Below are 24,507 nucleotides of genomic sequence, written 5' to 3' on the forward strand. Positions count from 1 at the left end.
CCTAAAACTTGAAAAGTTGTGGTAATCATATTATATTGAACAAAATAAAAAAATCACAATTAACACTTAATTTATTCTATTAACAAAATCATAAAAATCAAACATAATAATATTAACAATTATTTTCATCAAATTAATCTTAAAACTCAATTGAACAGTAAAATATTAACACCGTTATCTTTGAATATTAAATATATAACTTTTGAAAATACAAGTACCACAATGAATAAAAGAACACAAATACCATATTAAAAATGTCAAACTTGAATATAAGTTGATTTCTTGAAAAATTAAAAAAGGATAATATAATTAGTTGCCCCCAAACTTGACAATTAGATCCATTTTGATCCTTGGACTTGGATTCCATCAAGATTTGATGATGTGACTAGTATTCTTGGAAATGGCTGAATTGATCGGCCAGATCGATTAAACCGAGAATTGATCCCTATATTGGTCCAAACAAATAGGTTGAATTGACTGAATCAGAAATTGCTCAAAATTGGTAAAATTGAAAATTAGGACAAAAACTAGTAGTTGAACAGGCTGAACCAATTTAATAATTTTTTTAAAAAAATTATGAATTTTTAATTATTTATTTAAGTATTTTTAGTCTAGTAGTTGAACCGATCAAAGTGGTTGGATCGAGAACCAATGGTCAGACTGATTCAATTACAGGTTCGGCTATTAGAAAATTGGAGTATGACGTAACAGTTATAAAATCGATATGATAACAAATTTAGCTCTTAACTTTTACTTATTATATTGATTTAATCATAATTTTAAAAAATAACTCTCAAAATTACAATTAATCATGTTGATTCTAATTCTTAAAAAAATTAATATATAAATACATAAATATTTTTATTTTTATATATTTTTACAACAAAACACAATCTCATCTCATGAAAATCCTCAATCTCTCTCTCTTTTCAACAAATTTTAAATTATAGCTATGGAGAAGCTGAAGCTTTGACCGATGAAATTGAAGAAGAGTTTATATGATTGTTGGTGAAGTGTTTAGGATCAAAGAGATCCTTCACAATTGTCAAGATGAGGTGTCGTTTGCTTAAAATATTTAATTTTCAAATGAAAATGATATTATAAAAGAAAAGGTAAATTTAAACATTCGGCCTGATCTAGTAAGAAAGATGTACCTGGTATTTATAGCCCATAGTTTCGATTTTTATATTCACTCTATATTAATTAGGTTGCTGACCCTTTCCACCACAAACAGTCTCATTCTCATTCAATCAATAACATCAGCAGTAAACATAATCAAAGATCAAGATGGTGGGTCAATGGACGGCGACTAAACCAAGCCGGAGCGATGAAGTTTTGGACTCGGATCAACAGCAACGAATCACCAATCAGGTCAGAGCTCAGTTCTATTCGATGGTCCCAAAACGACCCACCAAACCCAACCGGAGTGAACCGGATTTGACATCCTCCAATCCCCCTTCAGATGTGGACCAAAACATACCCGAGCTTGACAAGTTACGGTCCCTTCAATCTCAATCTCAGGTACGCAATTCCTTAACCTTGTCCCCCCTCATCTTTGTCTTTCAAGTTTTGGGTTCAGCTCTTTGTTTTGCTTTCATAGGTGAAGATCTCAGAGGGGGGAGCTACAGTGGAACAAGAGGAGTTTGTGGAGACACAGTATTACAGGGAGATGAATTCCATTGACAAACAGCATCACACGGTTGTTGTTTTTGTCTGAACACTGCAGTGTCTTTGTGATTGTATTTCTCATTGGGTTTTGTTTTTTGGTTATGGATGACAGACAGGAAGTGGGTTCATAAGAGTGATGAAAGAAGGAGGTGAAGGAAATGGATATGATATTCAACTGGAAAGTGGGCAGGATGCAATCAGCAAGCCTATCTTCAAAAGCAACCCAGCAACTAATGACTGGATTCCGACCCTGGAAGATGATCAGGTATTCATTTAGGGCTTAATTCTATCAAATAGAAAGAATTAAAAGGGCCATCTGTTTAATGATGTACATTTGATCAGGTCTTTGTTTCATCCAAACCTAATCGAAGTGAGGGATGTTAGATCAACACGTGATGTTGACCAACTTTGCTTATGTTATAGTAAATGTTGTAGTCCTGGAATAACACAGAAATTGGATATGGTTTGTAATGGTTTAAACATTGTGTTCACTTTTTCTACCTTGTTCTTTGCTTAATGTAAAGGTAAAAATTAAAATCCCCAAGCAATTTCTTCATGAGCTGACTTGCTTTACACATGGCAACTTTAGGCCTAGTTTTCAGTTCCTGCAAATTTGAAATTCGAACTAGTAAGAATGTAATTTAAAAAGATTTACAAATATATTTTTTTAATAATTAGAGTAATTCAAAAACAACAATTTTAGTCTTAACAAATAAAGTTGTTTGGTTAATTTCAATTATGTTATGCGCACAATTGTAGGTTTTCTAAAGATTTAAATTTCAATTTTGAAGCAAATACAATCACTATCCATTAACTAGGTTTTCAATGAGTAGTATGCGAACATTATAAGTTGATATGATATTACACCTATAATAATATTTAAAATTTGAAAAATATAAGAATTTAAACTTTTAAAACCTCAAGAAGAATTTTCTCAAAATAACGCTTGAAAAAGGCACAACTAAAAGATTATAAAGCCATGTCAAATACACAAAAAGTAAATATCACGCTAGGTGTAGTGGGAAAGTAAGTATATACTTTTAAGAGATGATGTAAAATGATATTATTCAAAGTTATAAAAAAATTAAATGGTTTTTTTATTTATATATTTAATATTATTAGAATAACCTTTTACTTTTGAATAGATTTTAATATTTTCTAAGATTAAATTAGAGAGCGTAAATATTAAAAATTAAATTATTATAAATAATAATCAAATTAATATAATAAATAAACATTGAGTCCGAAATTTATTATTATGTAAATTTTAAAATTATTAAATCATCTCTTGATGGTAAAGTTAGTTAAATTAAAATAAAAGAAACCAGCTACGCTACAACTGAAAAAGGAACAGTCAGCTCAACACACTATCCTAGCTCAAGAATCCACGAGTGCCTGCAGCTAATCCCGCCAGTAGCCCCCGGAATCCCACTCAGCACCGCCTTGGCTCAAACGCAGCAAAACAAAAAGAGCAGGGATAAGGAGGAAGAGATGGGCCTCAGAAAACAACATCGCCATCTCCTTCATGCTTCAACAATGTTATTCACAGCTAATCAGGTGGGTCCACCCACCACCGGTTCCACACCAGGATGGACCTCCTCGACCCAGAAAACCCTTTCCCTCCGTCGAAGCCTTCTAGAGTCAAGAGGTGAGCAACTCGATTTCCTTCTCTGTGAATATGGTGGAATCTACAACTGCTAAAGTTCTCAGAAATACTTTTGTGCATCTGCAATATAAGCACCCTGTTTGGTTCAATGTAAGCCCACCACAAACCCTTGTTTGGTTCAATGAAATGTTTATTACGGATGTTGCTGTTTAGTTTTCTATTCCCACTAACCACTGAATAGAGGCTGAATAGCATTCTTTGCCTCACCCTCTGAATTGCCATTCAGAGCACGGTAGGAATGCTGAAAGATTTTTTTTTTCATTTCTGCCCTCATTGTTTCATCATCATCATCTCCATTCTGCAGTTTCAACTACAGCCTCCATGTTCACTACCTTCTCCATTTACAAAGCCCTAAACACCATTGCCCCTCACCAACTGTCTGCAATTCTTTTACTTTGTTTTTCATTTTCTTCCTTCTTAAAGTTTAGTTTAGTAACTCCAGTTTTTCTGGCTGTGATGAATCAAAGTCCTCATCTATTTATTTTACGATCGTCTTTTGATATTGAAGAAAGCATTACCTCTTTTTCTTCTTTGTTTGAATTTTGTTTATTTTTCATGCTTTAATTTTGGTTTCTTTAACTTTGATCTAAGCAGGACCAAACAGCTTACCTTCCAAAATCCGAGCTAGCGCCTGAAAACCTTGAAAAGGTTAGAAAAAGAAAATCAAATAAATCAAAAGCACTCAGGCCTCAGTACCACCGAACCCTGTTAATAGCCTGCTTCCCCTAAATATTTATACCGTGGAACAACAAAGATAATTCATTAGCTTAATCAAATTGGGTATCTCTTATATCAACCTAAAATAAGAGTTGTGTGCAAGAAGCTGTATGACTACGTCTGATACGATCTCAAAGAAATAGCTTTCCCTTCTTCATTGCCTGGTCCTCCCCACATAAAAAAGCGCCGCAAATTGACTTGGCACGAGCACTTCTTGGTACTTCTCTTTTCCAATTTCTCTTCCGCAGTAAGAGTTTTCTTTGCTTATTGTTTTCTGGGTTTTAATGATGAATGCTGTTAGATTCTGGGTTTCCCCCCTTCCTTTATATAATTGTATTTTTTGATGGTTTATGATGGAGAAGCTATATTAGTACTGGATTGTAGTTTAGATATTACTTCCAGTTTAAAGAGCATGGCTCTTTTATTTCTCCATCATGGTAAAACATTATAGTGAGCTTGGTTTGTATTTTTTTTTTTTTTGCGTCGTTGCTATTGCTGTAAGCAAAACATTTCAGAATTCTGAAGCCTTTTTTTGGAAGAAAAAAATGCATGGTTTTTTTTACTTTAAATCAAGAACGTATGTTTGGAAGTACTTTACGTTTTAACTATTAGCAATTTCTACTCAAATATGATGATTTTGCCACTTCCTTTCTATAATATATATTTTTGCTTTTGTTCCATTTAACAAATTTTAAAGAAGCATAATGGAAATTTGAAATCTCACAGATGCTAGCTGGTGATCAGGGTGAAAATTACATCATTGGGATATTGAAATGATCAAATGATTTTTATGTACTGTTCTGCTTACTTGATGGTTAACTTAACCACTTGAATGTCAAATAATGCTCAAGAGCCTATTGTTTGCCCATGCATTAGGGAATAAGAGGCATTTATTTTTAGTATATAATTAGTAAAAACCTGTCATCCTTCTTTAGGTCTTGAAGGAGGCCTCTAGGCTTTATGCTGCAAGTTGGGTAAGGGGATATTGGTCCTGATCTTAGACCAAACGATTATAAGAAGGATGATGGGACTGAAGGTATATCCAATGGAGATAAGAGTAGGAGTACAGAGATAGAACCTTTGACCTTGGATGATATTGGTGAGGAACTTTACTTTGTGGTTTCTTATCTTGAAATGTTCTAATGTATAAGTTGTCTGTAATGAATCAAGAAGTATATAGCATGACTTGCAAAATATGCGGCATATTATATGTGCAATAAACCGTTAGATTCGTGCTTGAGACACCTTATGGAGGTCAAGGAACAAAGTCCCGTAATGCTAGAGTTCAGTTAGGTTTTCATTTCAATTTCCTTTTTCAGTAGAATTTGTCTGGAGGTAGAATGGAATTTATTCTTTGATTTCTTTTTCCCCTTGCTGCTCAGAGTCATCTGTGACTGCATTTTGTTTTATTATGTTGTTGGCACCTGTGTTCAAGTCTTATATTTTACACTTCCATTGGCATATTTTTGGTGAATCCCTTCTTCACCTGGCCAAGGTTCAGTTATTAAGGAAGATATTAAATTACTGTTATCTCCAAGCAGTCTTAATTATCTGGGTTTCATTGTCTAGAGCCATTACCGTGACGATCATACCGTTATCTTATGCTACCTAGGTACCTTTTTTTCTTCTTTTTGGTATCACTCTGAAGAATGATAGCATGATGTGCCATCTGCCAACATTCTATTTTCTGAACATGTTAATTATTTCTTTAATTGATTTTAGAAAGAAAATTTTTAACTCATGATAATTTTCTACTTATTCTGTCATCATTTACCTTGTTGGTACAGCTTCTCTTTTTCAACTAAAATTTTTTAGGCCAAATTTCTCTAAAGCACAGATCATGGAGATGCTCTTAAGAGTTTCATAGAAGGATATAGAGATGCTCTTAAGAGTTTCATGGAAGGATATCAAGAAGGTATCCAACAGATCATGGAGAAAAAAGAATATTCTTCTAAAGCACAGCAAGAAGGCAATACTGATAAAAATTCAACTTGGTGGCTGATAAGTGCATAATCGGAGATGCATGTGAGTACTTCTCCAGCATACCTATTGTAGATACAAGTTTAGAGATTTGGTGGAGCTGAAATCACCAGAATGATACATGTCCTGAGAATTTTCCTGTATTGAGAAAGTGACCTTTAGAAACTACAAATATAATGGGAATCTCCATTGACAATGGTGATGCTCTTTCCTTGTTGTCATTTCATGTTTATTAGTTTTTGTTGTAGTTTAGTATTCAACGTGCTTGAGCTTGGAGAAATGTAAAATAACCTTAATGCCTTATGTCTTTGTTAAGTGCAACTGAAGAATTACTTAGATATCTGCTGCCAGCTGCTTAATGGAGGCAGTTTGCATATAATACCTGATTTGCGCTTTTGCATTAGAGACCACTATTGAATATGCTGCTCTTACACTGAAGAAACCAAAAACATGATTGACTGCGAAAGAAAAGATTGTTGTAGTCTAGGGGCTCTTTTACCTTTTCAGATCATTCGGCTGTAATTAGTTAGTTATTATTGTTTTTTCACCAAAAAAAAAGATTGTTGTAGTCTTAAGTCGTATTAATTGAAGTCAAATTTGATTGTTGCTTTTGCTATTTTTTTCTTTTTCACTCAGCTTTTTCCCTTCTGGTTTTAGCATTTATTCAAAATAGCTAAAGCATTAAAGAAGGGGCTAAGAAAATGCATCATTAGCATTTATTCTTTGAAGGTTTTTATTTTACCGAACATTGCTTTAAATAATTAATTTATTAAAGAGTATATCTTATAATTAATTGTTGTTGTCATGTTATTATAAAGGATAAAATAAAATATAAAAATTTGCCTTCTATTAAAATTGACTATTAAAATAAAATATTATTAAAGGATTATCATACCATATGTAAAACCCATTTCTATATTCATGATTGTGACTTGTTTGTAAGAGACGATGTGAGAGGCTAGATTGAAGCAAATATTTTAGACATTGAAATATTCTTAATAATAATATTATACTAAAATTATTATTAAATATTATATTAAGAATGTTATTAAATTATATATTATTTTATTAAATTGTACTTAATAATAATTATGTTAAAATATGACTAAATTATTTATTATTTATTTATTAAATTATATTTAATAATAATCTTACTAAAATTTAATAATAATAACAATAATCATTTACCAAACAAAAAATTTTGCTAAGGATAATTTGGTTATTTAAACCTTTTTCCTTGTGCTATTACAGCATCTATTCTATTCAACCAAAGAGAATAATACTATTATAGCTCTCTTTCATTCCATTGAACAAAAAACTTGAAATGCTGATTACAACCCTATTCCATTACAACTCTATTCCATTCACTCCAACCAAACGTGGCCTAATATTGGATCCATCTTCTTGTTCTAAGGTGAGTTTAGTAATCACCGTTTTGGAGTTACCCTTGACCAACACATTAGAAAAGCCCAACTCCAAAGCGAAACGCACGACATGGACACATGCGAGGCCTCTACAGCAAAAGGGTTCGAAATGTTCTAATCAAAGTGAACACAAGATCCCAGAACCAAACCATCATCGTCTCTCACCACAACACTTGAACTAAACTCTTTTGTAGCCTTCTTAAAGCCTGCATCAAAGTTAACCTTCACTGTCAGTGCTACCAGAGGAGATCATCGAACTTGTGCATGTGCACCTAAACCCAGGTAATGAAATCCCTTCCCTTTCACCTTCCAATGTGTATGCTCGGATTGAATTGACTAAGAATTAATCTGCGGTACGTTTAATTTGGGTGAGGTTAAAAATAGTGAATTCAAACGACAATGAGATTAGATACTATAGTAGTGAGATTAGAAACGATAATGAAGTATGTGTTTAGATTCAAACGCACTTATAGCATTGAGATGAAAATAAAAAATGACTTTTAAGTACATTAGATTGAAAATAATATATAATAGAATTTTTAAAATTATTTTACCTTTCTGAAATTAAAATATGTGAATTTATAAATTCATTTAATAAAATATTAAAAAGCATCTCCCGTATTTTATTATAAATATTTTAATTATTTATATAATCTATTTAAATTATTTACTAGATAAAATGATAATTATTTTAATTATTATTTTATAGTTATTTATTTTTATAACAATGATAAATATTATTTTCACAAATAATAACATTAAATTTGAATCAAATTTTGAAGTATTTACCTAGATAATTTTTAGTTTAAGGGTGCAAAAGTTCTCAATTTTTTCAAAAAAAATAAATTAATCTCCTACTTTTTTTTTCATTCATTTGGGTACTTGAACTTTCAAAATGCATAAAACTTCAAATATTTTCAAAAAAGCAATTAAGTCCCCCTTTTTTTTGCACTCAATTGGGTTTAAAATAATATTTTATGTAATGATTAATTAAAAAAAATAAACTTCAACCTAGTCTAGGGTGTGAAAATTTTAATTCTTGCTTTTTAAGTGTTTACAAAAAAAATTAATGTCATGTGTTGTTTCTTCTCAACCAGGAAATGCAAAAATAAAGCACATGTTGAAAGTCACAAACTGTCATAATATTTTGAGTTGGTTCACCTTTCTTTCCAATATAAAGTACTTGACATGAAGGCAAAATGCATATTTTTATATGTGTTCCATTTATGGGCCTAATACAATTTTTGAAAATAGATATAAGCAATGAGATAAAAAATAGAAATAATTTATATTTGAAAAATTAAACATGATTGAAATTAATTAAGTTGTTGTTATTGTTATATTTTGCATAGATGGACAAAATAAGTGATTTGAACTTTGGGGGAAGTGATAGTAATGATACAAGAGGTTTTTGTGGGACATATAATGTGGAGGTAGAGGAAGGTGGGAGTAAGTATGTAGGTGGGCCTAGTGGGGTTAATGAAGTCAACATTAGTGGGTTTCATGGGTTAGAAAATAAGGTAGAAGTGGGTGGTAGTGAAATAGTCTTATAAGAAGATGAATTAGATGATGAAGAGATTCAAGAAATTAGGGTAAAATATAAAGAGTTTAGAGAAAAAAATTGTTTTGGCTTCTAACATACCTCTTGAAATTGATTTCGATAGCCTTCTTGGTATGGGTAGTCTACAAGAAATCCAAACATGTCTTTTTCGATTTATCAGATCCAACACATATTTTCTGATTTGGGATGATCTTTGATAGTTCTCAATAATTCAAGAAAGCCTTGCGGCGAAGAGATTCGATTTTAAGTATGAAAGGAATAAGAAGATTAGGACTTGAGCAAGCTGTAAAGCTGAGGGATAACAAAAATGGTTTCTTCAAGATTAAGACATTAGTTAATTACTATTAGTGTTTTGTCACTTTTAGAAATAGAAGCACCAATTATAAGTTTGTACAGTGTAAATCTATACAATGTAACTAGTAGAAATGAATTGGAATGATTGGAATGAATTGAAATGGTTGATTATTGAGAAATAACTGCTACTAACTACTTGAGTAACAATTCACTAACAATACTAACAACCTAACAAACTCTTTTACAAATGATGTACTCTAACATTCACCTAACTTCCCAACCAGTAAGAATTGAAAAAGATGACGAAAACGAGCAAAACTGGACGCGAAAAAAGGTTTTGTGAGAATATCTGCAACTTGATCGGACGCTGGAACTTTATCGACAACAAGAGAACCATTGACCACTTTTTCCCGAACAAAGAATAAGTCAAGTTCAACATGTTTAAACTTAGAATGCATAATTGGATTAGCAACTACTGCAAAAGCATTGGAGTTGCCACACCAAACAATCGGAGCATTAGCAGAGCACAACCGTAATTCTTTCAATAAAGAAACTAACCAAGTAACATCAGAAGCTGCAGTAACCAAACTTCTTCACTCAGCCTCAGCAGTGGAGTGAGACACAACTTGTTGCTTCTTAGAATACTAAGAGATATGGGTAGTTCTAAAATACACACAATAGCCAGTAGTCTATCATCTATCATCAAAGTCCAAGCACCAGTTAGCATCAGTGTAGCCAACCAGTGATAGTCTTTCAAAGGGTCGAAAAACCAACCCATAATCAACTGTGCCACATAAGTACCGTAAAATACGTTTTAGAGCAATCAAATGAGTATTAGTGGGTGCATGCATAAACTGACAAATACGATTGACTGCATAAGCAATGTCAAGCCGCGTGAAAACCACATATTGCAATGTGCCAGTAAGACTTATATTTAGTAGGATCATCAAGAAGAATTCCTTCATTCTTAGACAACATAGGAAAACTAATCTTGAGTGTGTGGATACCCTTGGCATTAGCTAAAGAACTTCTATCAAGAAGATCAATGATATACCTACGTTCGCAAAGATAAAGAATCACATTCGTTGACCGAGTAACCTCAATGCCCAAAAAATAATGAAGGGTTCCCATCCTTAAGAGAAAATTCTTCGTATAACTGTTGGAAAAAACTCATCAATACTTTTAGGTGCATCTCTAGTAATGATAATATAGTCCACATACACTAACACATACATTCTCAACTCATTAGTAACCTAAACAAATAATGAAGCATCAGATTTTGATAGAACAAAACCTAGTGAGACAATAAACCATTTCAACTTATCAAACCATGCTCGTGGAGCCTCGTGTAGCCCATACAAAGCTTTAGTCAGCTGACGTACGAAAGACTCTCCATTCACACCATATTGAACATATTCTGGGGGTTGTTGCATGTATACTTCTTCAGTAAGATTACCATTCAAAAAGGCATTGTTAACATCAACTTGATTCAGCTGCCAATTCTTGGACACAAAAACAGATAAAATAGTATGAACAGTAGTAGGTTTAACAACTGGATTAAACGTCTCTTTAAAATCACACCATGGTACTTGAGAGTAACCCTTTTGCTACTAATCGAGCCTTTCGTCGAGCCACATTACTATCGAGATTCTTTTTTACTTTGAACATCTATTTACAACCAATCGCCTTTCATCCAGGTGGCAAGGGAACTAGTTCCTAGTGGAATTTTTAAGCAATGCATCATACTCAGCCTGTGCTACCAACAACCATTCTTCACTGGCAAATGCTTCAGCAATCGTGCGCGGTTCATGTTCAAGTACTTCAACAGACAAAGCTTTGGGTTTAAAAACTCTTGCTTTGGATCGTGTAACCATGTGATGTGTATTACCCATAGGCGAAGCTATGGAAGGAACAGTTGTAGTGGTATGACTTGAATCCTTTAGTGTAACAACTTGTTTTCAATAAAATCAGAATTGTGGTTTTTGGACCACAAATCTAAGGTCAGAAGAAAAATTTATTTTTAATATTATTTTTTAGTCTATGGTATAATAGGAATGTCGTATGAAAATTTTGTTAAGAAATTTTACCGATTACATGTCTAATTAGTTAAAAAGGACTAAATTGAAAAAGGTGCAAAACTTGCTAATTATGGTAGTTAAGTGATTAAATAGCTTAACTACTAAATAGGGGAGGACTTAAGGAAAAATAGGTGGATGAGGCGGCATAACCTGGGAAATTAATAAAATAAAAATCAATTAATGGCCAAATTAAACTAAAACAAATGGAAAATTAAAGATTTCTAGACATTTCATTATCATTTTCGGTTCTAAGAGCAAACATTGAAGAGGGTTTAGGCTGGTTCTTCAATTTTTTCTTCATGTGAGTTCAATTCTTACCCGTTTCTTGAAATTTTTATGTTTTTAAGATTGTTACAATTAGGTCCAATTAACCTTTACCTTAGTTTTTGATTTTATTGAAAATCTTGGAAGTTACCATTGATGAGTTCATATGATTTTAGTTATTAGATGATGAATTTGAGATGTTTATGGGTATTTAAAAGCATTTTATTCAAGAATTTTGATGAAATCATGATTTAGGGATTAAATTGAAAAGATCTTGAATTCATGGAAAAATTCTAAATTTTATAGAATTCATGGGTTGCTATTGTTATATACGAAAATTTCTAGGCTTAGAATGAAGATTACATTTCATGAATTTCATTTTCTGAGCCTAAGGACGAAATCATAATTGATTAAAAGTATAGGGGCAAAATGGTCATTTTTCCAAAGATGTGAATTAGATAAAATTGAGTATGAATTGTGTTAAATTAATATTAAATTCATTCATATAGATCCGGATAGACCAAAATACGTCGTTAGATCGAGGAAAAGAAAAAGTGTCAGATTAGTAGATTTTGCATACACGAATATTGTCGAGGTAAGTTCGTGTAACTAAATTGAGAATTTATATGTATTAATTGAATTGTATGTATGTGATTGTATTATTTCCATGTATATGAAGTTAATCACATATCCGATGATGATCGATAAGTATTAAGTCCTATTTGAATAAACGAAATTCGATGGATATAGGGTTCCCAAATTGGTTGTGGTCCTGGATGTGTTATGGACACACCACAGCTCAAAAGAGTGTATCGTTATTAGTTCCTATGAGCTTCCCGTTATATGGTTCTTGCGAGCTTCCCGTTAATAGCTCTTCGGAGCATCTCGATTGGTTGTGATCCTACATATGTTGTGGACACACCGCAGCTATTATGAGCGTCTTGATATATGGCTCTTCGGAGCTTCCTGATTAAAGGCTCTTTCATGAGCTTCCCGATTAATGGATCTCCAGAGATTCTCGATATTGGCTTGCTTGAACCTTCCCAATACTGGCTCATATGAGCTTCCCGTTAATGGTTCTCTGGAGCTTCCCATTACATGGCTCACATGAGCTTCCTGTTATAAGGCTCGAAAGAGCTTCTTGATTATGTGCTTGTATGAGCATTCCCGAATATAAGTTGACAGATTGTAGATGTGTACACTTTGTGTGTACTACCCGGTTATCTATCGATATTTTATATGATTCAACGGGCTAAATCCTGATATGAGAAAATAAATAAATTCAAAGTGAATTGTTACCTGTGTATACACGAAATACATGGAAATTTGATATTGATGAGCTCATATGTGATTCTTGATATTCATGAGAAATAATTGACTAACATGTTGGACGAAGTTGTGAGTTTAGGAAAATTGCCAAATTGCTCTAGATGTATTTTGCATGCTTACCTTAAATTTAAATGAATGGTAAGTTAACTTCCCGTTATACAAATTTACTAAGCATTTAAATGCTTATTTTGTCTTATAGTGCTCGGAAGCTCGTAAAGGTTGGAAGTTTGTTGGAGCCACATCACACTACCCTTCGAACTTTTTTGGTATATATAGCAAACTAATTTTGGTTACAATGGCATGTATAGGTTAAATATAACCAATTATGGCAATGTAAATGTTTGGTTATGACTAGCCATTGGAATGACTAGTGAATGTCATGTTTTGATGTGTTTATATATGGTTTTATTGTGTTTGATGAGTCTTTGAATTGGTTAAATGATGGAAGTCATATAGACTTATTACTAATTGATTTGAGTTAGTATAATTATTAAGATATGCATGAATGTGAATTTGGGTAATTAGGTGAAATTGAATACTTGGACATATGGGGTGTTCTAACATGTACTAACCTTGGTTTAAACTTGATTTGAATGATTGGTATTGCCTTGTGAATGTGTTAAAGTATTGATGTAGGTGGAAGACAATTTGGGTGAGAAAACTGGCCTTGAAAAATGACCTATTTTCGTCCACACGGGCAGAGACACGGGCATGTGTCTCAGCCATGTGTGACTTACGGCCTAGCCCACGGGCGTGTGAATTGGCCATGTGTCCCCTGCATATTACAAATTGAGAAACAAAATGATCAAAATAATCCACACGGCCTAGCACACGGGCGTGTGACTTGATCGTGTGGCCCTTGCACCTAATTCATGCAAGTCAAATTGCTCATACGACCTAACACACGGGCGTGTGGCTTGACCATGTGACCCAAGTCAGTGAGCACCCTAAATTAGACACAGGCTAGGACACAGCCGCATGCCTTTATTTTGAATGCCCACATGGCCTGAGACACGATTGTGTCTCTTGACCCTATGAGCCACACGGTCTGGCCACACGGGTGTGTGTCCCTTACACTTAGAAAAAATTTTGAAGTTTTGCGAAAAATTCTCTGAGTTTTCGGTTTAATCCCACTAATATGTATTATGGGCCTCGATGGCTCATATAAGGAAAATATCATTGTATATGATTGATTTCTGATATGAATGATAAATTATATGAAATGTCTGCATTTAATTTGTAAATTCTAGTAATGCTCCGTAACCCTGTTCCAGCGACAGATATGGGTTAGGGGTGTTACATTCAGTGTAGTAGACAGAGTGTTTTGATTACAATCAGCAACACCTAAATCAATCTGTGAATCTGTCAGTTTTGTTGTGGCATGAGAATTAGTGTTAGCAGACGAGTCACGAGACAGAGGACTGGAACTTGAGAATTCAGTCGACCTATTAGATAGAGACTGCATAATAGGAACATACGTGGAGACACACCCACCGGACTAGGAAGGAACCACAGAACTTTCAAGATATAGAAACTGATGTTCATCAAACACTTGTCAAGAAATAATAACCTTACCATCTGGTGTAAGACATTAATATCCTTTATGTTGAGGACTGTATCCTAAAAACGTGCATGACTTAGATTGAAATTCTAGGCCCAGATATGGAAAACTACAACATCTAAAAACTTACAGATGATCATACGTTGAGTATTTACCATGGAGAATCTTGTAAGGAGAATGATCTTTCAAGACTGAGCTAGGTAGTCTATTTATTAAATGCATAGCATAGGTAAAAACATAACCCCAAAATTTCATAGGCAGATTCACTTGAGCCAAAAGGGTAAGACCCATTTCAAAAATATATCTATGTTTTCATTCGGCCATACCATTCTACTCTAACGTATGTGGACACGAGACTTGATGAACAATACTATGCTGAGCTAGAATCATTGTGAATGCCCTAAACTTGCCACCCTAATCGCTTTAAAATTGTTTGGTATTAGAAAAATGAAGCAACTTATTCTTTGTAGTCAATGTAGAATGTCTGGCACATTTAATTTTCGCATGCGACCCATCACCCATTAAAAGATGAGTTATGCATGAGTATGGCGTAGATTCATTCAGGGTAGAGGCCTCTTTGCAGACATGATGCGTAGTTCCCAAATCAGGATACCGCGACGAAGTTCCCACAGGCATAGGAACATAGGAATCAACATTATCAAAATTGTACCTATATTAGGTCGTATTCACATTGGACCCAATAGCGTTTGAGAAATCCGACCTAGGCGCATCAGGGACCCATGGCAACCCAACACATGGTGGATAATCAAAAATAAAATTTAGATCCAAGTCCCTAACCCTAGCAGTTGACCCATGAAGAACACACGCCCTAGGCTTCGTTAGCCACGAGACTCTTGACCCACTGTTTAGCCTACCATTCAGCTATGAAGGCTCACATCGTTAATAGTAGACTTAACACCCAATGGCCTAATACTTTTTCCATGACCAGTTGGGCCCTCAAAGCTAACAAGATTGGCATTCGACCTAAACCCTTGCTCAGCATCATGTGTATTTGGCCCAAACCTTTGGCCAACATCATTTGACCCAAAACTTAGGCCTACATTATTAGGCCTAGTAAGGCCCACGTGAGGGTTTTGTGACCCAATACCCATATCAATATAATGGCCCACGTGAGGGTCTTATAACCCAATACCCATATCAACATAAGGGTTATATGAAACCCTAAATGCTCCTTCATTAGAAACGGCCACATCTGGTGGCACATAATCCCACCATCGACCATATGAGGAACCCACGTTGGAGTCACAGTCAGAGATACCCCAAATAGACTTGGAACCTTTGGATGAGAGTAAAAACCACCATGGGCAGCAGCCTCGTACCGCTTTATAATACTGGAATCGGCCAAATCATGGGAACCCCGTCCATCATTCGCACCCGCAACCCACGCAGGCGAAGCCTGAGCCACCATTAACGTAGAAGGGTCGTTGTACTCCCTGTTAAAGCGATAATAGTAGCGTTGCGCCAAGTTTCCAAATCGGCCACAAATCTGACACTGTACCCGAGATCGAAAACCCCTCCCACGACCACCAGAAAAGGAGCGACCATCCACACAGGTTCCATTACTACCAACAGTAGATCCGCTTCTATTAGATTAGCTTGAAACTATATATCCTGCACCACATGATGTTGGCGATTCTCATATTCCAACAAAACATCTAGAAGCTTTTGCATGGGAAGGGGCTCAGAGGAGAAAGACATAAGGGTAGGAACGACATCATGCTCCGATGATAACCTCGTAAGAACAATCTTAACCTTCTCAGCCTCTGAGATCCGAGATCTAGACACTTCAATCAAGACACAGGTATTCTGAATTTTAGACACATTCTTTAATTGTCATATTACCTTTTTTAATTGAATGTAACTCATGCTTGATGCAGGATAACTTGGCTCCGATCATGGCACTAACAAGCAATTTTCAATGTTCGACACATCGCACGAAGTTTTTGCATCTGTGAAACAAGAGAGGAGAGCACCACTAATCGTGGATAGTTACCACGACACGAGCAAACTATATTGCTGATGAAACAACGAAACCTCTGGATTCAGTACCAGTTGACCTTCTGGAGATGGAACAAATCGCGGTGGAGCAGGTAAAGTTCTTTCGATAAAACCAGTAAGCTCATATCTTTCAACAATCAATTTTTTATGTTGTTGCCACTGAATAAAATTACCTTCATCTAATTTGACAGTATCATGTCGAGGGAAGCACTGAACTAATTGAGATGAAATGGTGGATGGATTACCAGTGTTTGCAGAGATGGATTCAGTAGAATTAGCCATGAATGCACAACAAGAGAAAGACTCTAGGACTTAGGCGAAAGATACCATGTAAGTATATACAATGTAACTAGTAGAAATGAATTGGAATGATTGAAATGAATTGAAATGATTTACTATTGCTTAGCTTTGCTACAATTTTAACAAGTGTATTTATACACAATTATTGAGAAATAACTATTACTAACTACCTGAGTAACAGCTCACTAAAAATACTAACAACCTAACAAACTCTTTTACAAATGATGTACTCTAACATACAGAAACACTTTCTTCAGAGTGTTTCAAAGATTGAAGTTGGGGGAGATACAAAAGCTAGAGAAGGAGGAGTTAAATGTCCATCAAAAGAAAAGTACTTGTGTGAGTGGACGGTCAAACAAGTTCAATATAGGTTTAAGTTTGAATTTAGTTGCTTGTTTAACTACTACCAATATTCAATTGATGGTTGAATGAGCCACCAGTGCCCATACTCCAAGATTTAAGAAATTTTATATTTTCTTTTCAATGATGAATCGCGTTAATGAATTGTAGGCCAATTATCAGTTTACATTGTTGCTTCTTAAAAGAGGGTGAAATTTTGTCCGTTGTTTGTTGATATGGAAATGACCAACTATATTCTTTTTCATGGGCTATCATGGAAGTTGAAACTAAGGATACATATGTTGGAATATAATGTTTTAATGTAGTGATTTCATCTATAGATTTGTAATTTTGAATAAATTAATTTAATAAAAAATCGTCATTATAATTAATACCTTTTGAATAATGTCTTCAATGGTTTTTGCATGCAAATTAAAATGAAAATAAATATTAAATCACTGATTATCTAACGTTTAAACTAATATTAAGCGGTATTACATAGTCGGGTTGTAATGCGAGAAGACAACTTTTATTAATAGATTATCTAAAAAAGTTTTTAGACTTATCAGAATTAAGCAAATTGATTGAAAGACTAATATGTTATCTATCAAGATAAAATAGGGACATGCCTTATCTTGGGTATCAGACTAGGTGACTCCCAGAAGATAAATCATAAATGTGACTGACTGGACTAACAGTACATCGAATAGAAGCAAATAGAATAGATCTTAAATTTGTTTATAGATTTATTCACATGTGACGTTCATAGTGTGGTATATCTTAAATTTTAATTGGATGATGAATTATGTATGTGTGACTTGTATAATTTGATGCAAATGAAAGCTGAAGTTCAAATAGATAAGAAACTGAAAGCTGAAATGTTGGGTCTACAACTTCTGCATAATGTGGCATCATTCCAAAACAGTGGAATTCATAACCCAATAAAGGGTAAATGGTATCATTTTATTGACATTACATGATAAATGAAAAGTAATGTGATCATGAGTTATTTATCTTAAATATAAATGATTTAATTACTATTTGTTAATAATTGACTTTTATTAAGGAAGATTTAATGGTTACCATGAGATAAAATATGATCAAATTTGGATAACAAAATTATCCCAAAAAGATTAAAGATATCCTATGAGGGTAACATACTTATGACAAGGCCATTGGATGATCACTTAATAAGTAACTTTCGTAATGATATATGATAAGAGAGAGTTCGATCATGGTACTTTAGTGAAATGACTATGTGATTAAATAATGTTGTAATTAATAGGCACCAAAACTAAATTACAAGTTATTTGAGCCCTAATTATATATGTCTAACCGGTCCCCTTGGTAGTTTGAGATGACCAAAAATGAATTGTACATAGAACTAATATGGAATGAATGAAAACGATGAACTAAGAGAAATATATCACATGTATCATTATTAAATCTTGAATATATTTTCTCGCTAAATACAAAAGATGACTTAAGAATTAATTTAAATTTTTGAATTGTTATTTAATTAATTGTAATTAGATGATTGAAGTTCAAAGTAAGAATTAAATTAATTAGTTTTCGTGAATTTATTGAGTAAGACAAATATATATTCTCATAAATTTTAATGAAGTAAAGTTGTCATGACTTAACGAAATTAGAATTGGGTTGAAAATTTAATTTAGTTAAATTAATTTATTAAATAACTAATATTTTGAAAATAGAAAATAATTATTGGGTTGGATAAATTATAAGCGTTGGATAAAAGTCTGGATAACACATACAATATTATCCAATACACAAAATGTCCAAGTAGGCCCGGTTGAAATATAAGGGTCATCAAACCCTAGTTCCCTTTGAGTTGTCGCTGCCCTTATCTATTATACTTAGAGTAGAATTTATATTTTTATTAAAATATTATTATTTAATTAGACCTTATTCACACAAAACTCTTATATCTACAAATAGGAACTAAACTACTTACTTACATTATTGAGCTAGTGTAATTGTTTTGTCAAAAAATTGTAAAATATTATTTTTAAAATAAATTCTATTTTCAGGGAAAAAGCTCATAGTTTTCAGTTATAAAAAGAATTACTGAAAGTTAATCAATGTTTTCATTTTTTGTACTTGGTTCATGTTGTTTGGACTCACACTCAAAGCAATTTAGGGTTCGAGAATTGCAGAGAAGGTCGTCTTATAGAAAATCGGGATCAACTTTAAACCACCTCGTACAAAGCATATGTATAATTTTGGTTTAGAATTTATTGTTATAAATATCACAAGGCTCAATTTTAAGAAAAATCTTAAACTTTTGTTTTGCCTAAAAACATTGTTTTCTAAACCATTTTTTCCAACAACATAAACTTGGTTTATTGAGAATTTGCAAGCTGAATTTGGAGTATTTGATGGTGGCAATTTCATAATAATCTTAAATAGAAAAAAAATTATTATTTTTATTTTTTTAATTTGAGTTTTTTTATAAAAAATAATTACAAAAATGGTATGAAATAGAAATTAATTACAAAATGGGTTGAAATCTACACTGAACATGGGTGTCGCCACACTATTAGACGGCACCACCCAAACTCTACCACAAATCATTAGCTAATTATGATGTGGGAAAAAAAGTAATTTTTAAGTGGTGTCGCCTGACACATTGGTGGCACCGATATAATTTTTTCCAAAATACAAGTATTTCGTCTTAAAGAAACTAGAAATATGATACATGATAAAAATAATATTTTTTATATCGCCTGACACATTGGTAGTACCGGTATTAATTTAAAAAGAGGTGGTTGGCAAAAAAAAGCTAAAAAGGAGAAAAAGGCGAAAGCTAGAAAAAAAAAAGGGTTGGGGGCTGAGCCAGTGATTGATTGCTCACGTTAGACAACAATGTGTCAGCCCAGTGCCGCTTGATGTCGTGTACACTTCAACACGACATTAACAGACTCTACAAGGTTGGTGATCATATGACCATAGCGAGACCTGTCATCAAAACATTGAGTCTATTGGTATGACTCCATACTATTGAACTAGTTATGTACATCACAGTTCGTTTCAGCCTGAAGCCTCACCATCCTTTGTCTAAAATGGTGTTGTTCCAGCTTGTACCTTGCATATAGATTTCCATAATACATGTTATCAATACTTTAAGTTTCTAAATATATTCAAAAGATAAAGAAAAATATGACTATTGAATTACCCATGTTCACAAATTGTTTATGCCAATCTACATTCTTGAAGTCCTTGTGAAAGTTTACGCAATGTGATGGATGCAATACAGATATCTCCATGGAACAACAAAATGCCTAATCATTGCAATTAGCCTTTTCTATCAATTGGAAATAATTCAAATTTTGCCTTATCTAACAATATGCCTCCGAAAGTTTGCCAAGAAAAATTGTCTTGATTCTATGTTCTCAACCTCCAGAATGACAAAAACTATTAGTAGTATGTTCCAGTTGCCATATTGTACAATCACAATAAGGAGGATTTTCATATATTTCCCATACAATTAGGTTCCATCAACATGTATAAGTGTTTTATAATGGGTAAAGGTTCTAATACATGGATCGAGTGTACAACGCATCCCAATCTTTGTTGGTCACCTGATCCGTAAGTTGATAGTGTCTGTAAGTCAACCAAAATCCCTAACATGTACTCCTGTATTGCAACTAACCACCCTTTTAGTTTATTGTACAACGTATCCCTATCTTTGTACAAATATGTCATTACCATTTGTTTAGCCTACCATGCTTTCATGGATGACACTCCGTACTGAAATCGGGATTACATGTCAACAATCAAGACCGATACAAGAATGGTGGGAATGTCTTTCACCAGTGGCAAGAGGCAATTACAGATTGTTTTTGCATCAAGTTTCTGATGGTCTTGTGTCATCTTTGTAACAGTGCATGAATGAGGCCCAACATATTTCTGAGTCTTCTATAGTCGTGACCTTTGCATCAATGCAACTCATACCAATCAGTTGCAACCTTCTACAGACCTTCAACACTCCCCAATATGTAATGTCGGTTTAGATACAATGATTTTGTAGCCCACTGACACTTCTATGCTATACTTCTTGATGGAAAATACACAATCCTCATTGTTTACGAATTGTTGAGTTACAACCAACTCTTCTGGTTCGGAATCTGACACCAACTTGTGAGAATATATTACATCTAGGTATTCAGGGAACTCAGATGCATGCGCAACATCGAGATTTATGCTCAACATGTGGGTTGAAAGATCATTCCGTATAACAATGCCACGAGTTAAGTTCTCGAGTGAAGGGGCGTATACGTTATCATCATCACTTGCGTCTTCCTCGTCAATATCATCTAATACCTCACCAAGATTGAGGTCACTAAAATCTTCACTTTGGTGATTAGTACCACCATCATTATCGGGTCCTTCCTCACCATATGCATCAGTACCAGTCACCAATGGATGTATCTATAAATGGGAACTCGGATTAGGGTTGTTATACACAATCAGAGCATTGTGTGGATTGAGGCCCTATGTCGATATCCCTCCATAATCGCATGGTTCTACCCACCAAACATTCAAATAAAAGTCAAACCTGTGTACAAAAGATTGCCTATCTGCAGAGGCTCTTGGAACATTTATATACAGGTATTCAACTCTATATTGTTGATTTAACGGAATGACATTTTGGACGGGCTCAACATCTGCTAACTCAGTGAACAACTCAATTGGTTCAACATTCCCAAATGAGCAATACAGTGCGATCATAGTCTCCACATCATCATCCTCTACAAGTTCCATCTCCTTAAATTTGCACGAATTTGACGAAATTGGAAATTTGTACAATAGTCTGTAAATCTTCCTTACACGACATCGAGCAATTTTCTCACTAATCTTTTGTTTCATTTCATCATGTTTTACACTCTTGTTAAACCTCATTTCACCAATTGTTGTTTGGAAAATTACCCTATCATAATGGACGTATACGAAGAATTGGTTATTTATCTTTGATACTAAATCTATAAAATAAATTAAAAGTAAAAAAAAAACGTTAGTTTTTATTAAAACAATTCATACCATTTTAAAGCAACAAAAAATATTATCAAACAATATAATTTGAATCACATACTATTTGTAATACCCTATTTTTGGCCCGGGTCTAAAGGGCCCAAATTACAACGGGCCTATGTAGCCCAAAACACGAAATAAGCAGAGGCCCAAAGAAATGGCCCAACACAATATCAGAAACCCTAGGGTTTCTGGGATGAGTCTTGCGTCGCAGCCACCTAGCCTTGCCCTCCGAATTTCAGCCGAATCTTCACCTGCATAGCAAATCAGCAAAAAAAAGGAAGCAAAACAATAATGGAAAGGAATCAAAGGATTGAGAATCAAATCAATGTAATGGAAAGAAATCAAAAGATTGAGAATAAAATCAATGTAAACAAGATTTTATTTCTATATTTTTTTTATTATTATGGCTATATAAAGCCATTGAAACATTGTGAAAAGGAGGAGACCGAAAAGAGAGAAGGAAAATTTTCTTTTTGAATACAAAGGTTTTTTCTCTATATTACCTTGAGGATTATCGTTCTTTTATTTTTCATTTATACATATATATATTTTTAGTTTCTTTATCTCTTTATTTATTTTTGCTTAAAATATAAAAAAGGAGGAGAGGGCTTACTCCTCAAGTTGGAATCGCCGGATTTGTGCCGTCTCCGTCGTAATCAGACATCGGCAAGAGTGAATGGTGGCGTCGAGTGGGGTTAAAACCCTAGTAGAGAGCCTTTGTTTTTTTTTTTTTTTTTTTTTCTATCTTGCAAACAATTTTTTTCTAAAAAAACTGTTTTAAATCATGCTAGCGAAACAACACCGTTTTGGGGAGGCGGATTATTTCCGATTTGGCCCTCCATGTAATTCGCGTGTCGCGATTTCGCCCATTATTTTACTTAAATTTCATTTATTTCTTGTTATTTTAGTTTTTTTTAACTATTTGTTTTTTTGCAATTCGTTTTTTTAATTTTATTTTCTCATCTTCCTCATCATCATTATTATTATTATTTAATTATTATTTTTATGTGCATACAAACATTTTTATAATATATATATACTTTTATATTTTTATTTCAAAAACTTGTTTTACTTTTGTAAATATGTACACGTATACTTGTACATGTTTTCTTCATATTTTTTAATATTTTTAAATTAATTAATTTAATTATTATCATTTTTTGTATATATGTAATTATCGTTTTATAATCTATATATGTATATAATTATTATATATATATATGTACATATTATATTTTTTCAATTAATATTTTTCTCATATTTATATATATCCACATATTTATTTATTTTATTCAATTTTGATAATGTAGATATTATTTAATTATTTTTAATCTATAGATATTTTATATGTACATGTATACATATTATTTTTTCTTAATGAATGTTCTTTTATATTTATATATATACACGTATATATCTATTTTTATTTATTTATTTTTGAAAATGTTTAACTACCTATTTATTTTTTTACTCAAATTTTATAATATATATATTTATATATTTCTTGTTATAAATGCATTATATTTTGTATGAATCTTATAGTCTATATCTTCATATAAATCCATGTATGTCTTGTATTCTCCATAACTTCAATGTACTTATTATAAGCACACTTTATATCCTTTATTTTTTTTTATATTTTATAGTTTTGCTTATGTCTTTCACTTGTTTGTTTATTTATTATTGCATTGTATATTTAATGTAACATCACATCATTTTTTTACTCGATTTCAAACTTTTCAAAATTGAGATAGTGCTTGTATTTAGGATTTTCAAGGAAATTGAGCCTTAACGTATTGGGTTCCGATTTTCTTCGTTAAATCTAACAACCGAGCATTTCTCTTTAATTAAAAAATAAGAACTCATTATTGGGAATTCAACACGTTGTGTCCTAACGTATTGGATGTGACGCATTGATTTCTCGAAATGAAGATTTTTTAAAAATCATAAAGGAAATATTCCGAGTTTGGGATTTTAAAGGAATTGTGCCCTAACGTATTGGGTGTGATTTCTTAAATCTTGGATAAGCGGACGTTCTTTTAAAGTAAAGGAAATATTCGAGTTTGGGATTCTAAAGGAATCGTGCCCTAACGTATTGGGTGTGATTTCTTAAATCTTGGATAAGTGGATGTTCTTTTAAAGTTTTATTGTATAAGTATTTTGGCCCAATTCATTTTGGGGAAAATTAGAATTTGTGCCCTAACGCATTGGGTGTGGTATCTTCTTTCTACGAAATAATAAGGGTCTTATAC

General features: G+C 33.1%; 1 protein-coding gene, 1 long non-coding RNA gene and 1 pseudogene across 3 annotated transcripts; all 3 read left to right on the forward strand.

Moving 5' to 3' along the window:
• The first annotated feature begins 1,194 nt into the window (after nucleotides 1-1,194).
• On the forward strand, nucleotides 1,195-2,224 carry LOC105763392 (uncharacterized). The gene is made up of 4 exons (XM_012581625.2): nucleotides 1,195-1,521; nucleotides 1,601-1,699; nucleotides 1,781-1,933; nucleotides 2,011-2,224. Exons 1-4 carry the CDS (start codon nucleotides 1,288-1,290, stop codon nucleotides 2,050-2,052), a joined length of 528 nt encoding a protein of 175 aa, XP_012437079.1. The 5' UTR covers nucleotides 1,195-1,287; the 3' UTR covers nucleotides 2,053-2,224.
• A 1,122-nt stretch (nucleotides 2,225-3,346) lies between these two features.
• On the forward strand, nucleotides 3,347-6,434 carry LOC105763395 (uncharacterized; annotated as a pseudogene).
• A 9,294-nt stretch (nucleotides 6,435-15,728) lies between these two features.
• On the forward strand, nucleotides 15,729-17,538 carry LOC105763397 (uncharacterized). Of its 2 annotated transcripts, XR_001124190.2 has the most exons (4): nucleotides 15,729-16,364; nucleotides 16,441-16,653; nucleotides 16,753-16,891; nucleotides 17,119-17,538. It is a non-coding gene; the product is annotated as an uncharacterized LOC105763397 (long non-coding RNA). The 2 variants fall into 2 exon arrangements; XR_001124189.2 differs by lacking the exon at nucleotides 17,119-17,538 and having other exon boundaries at nucleotides 15,732-16,364; nucleotides 16,753-16,966.
• Nucleotides 17,539-24,507: the final 6,969 nt, after the last annotated feature.

Source organism: Gossypium raimondii, chromosome 12, assembly GCF_025698545.1.
Source record: "Gossypium raimondii isolate GPD5lz chromosome 12, ASM2569854v1, whole genome shotgun sequence".
NCBI classification, from domain to species: domain Eukaryota; kingdom Viridiplantae; phylum Streptophyta; class Magnoliopsida; order Malvales; family Malvaceae; genus Gossypium; species Gossypium raimondii.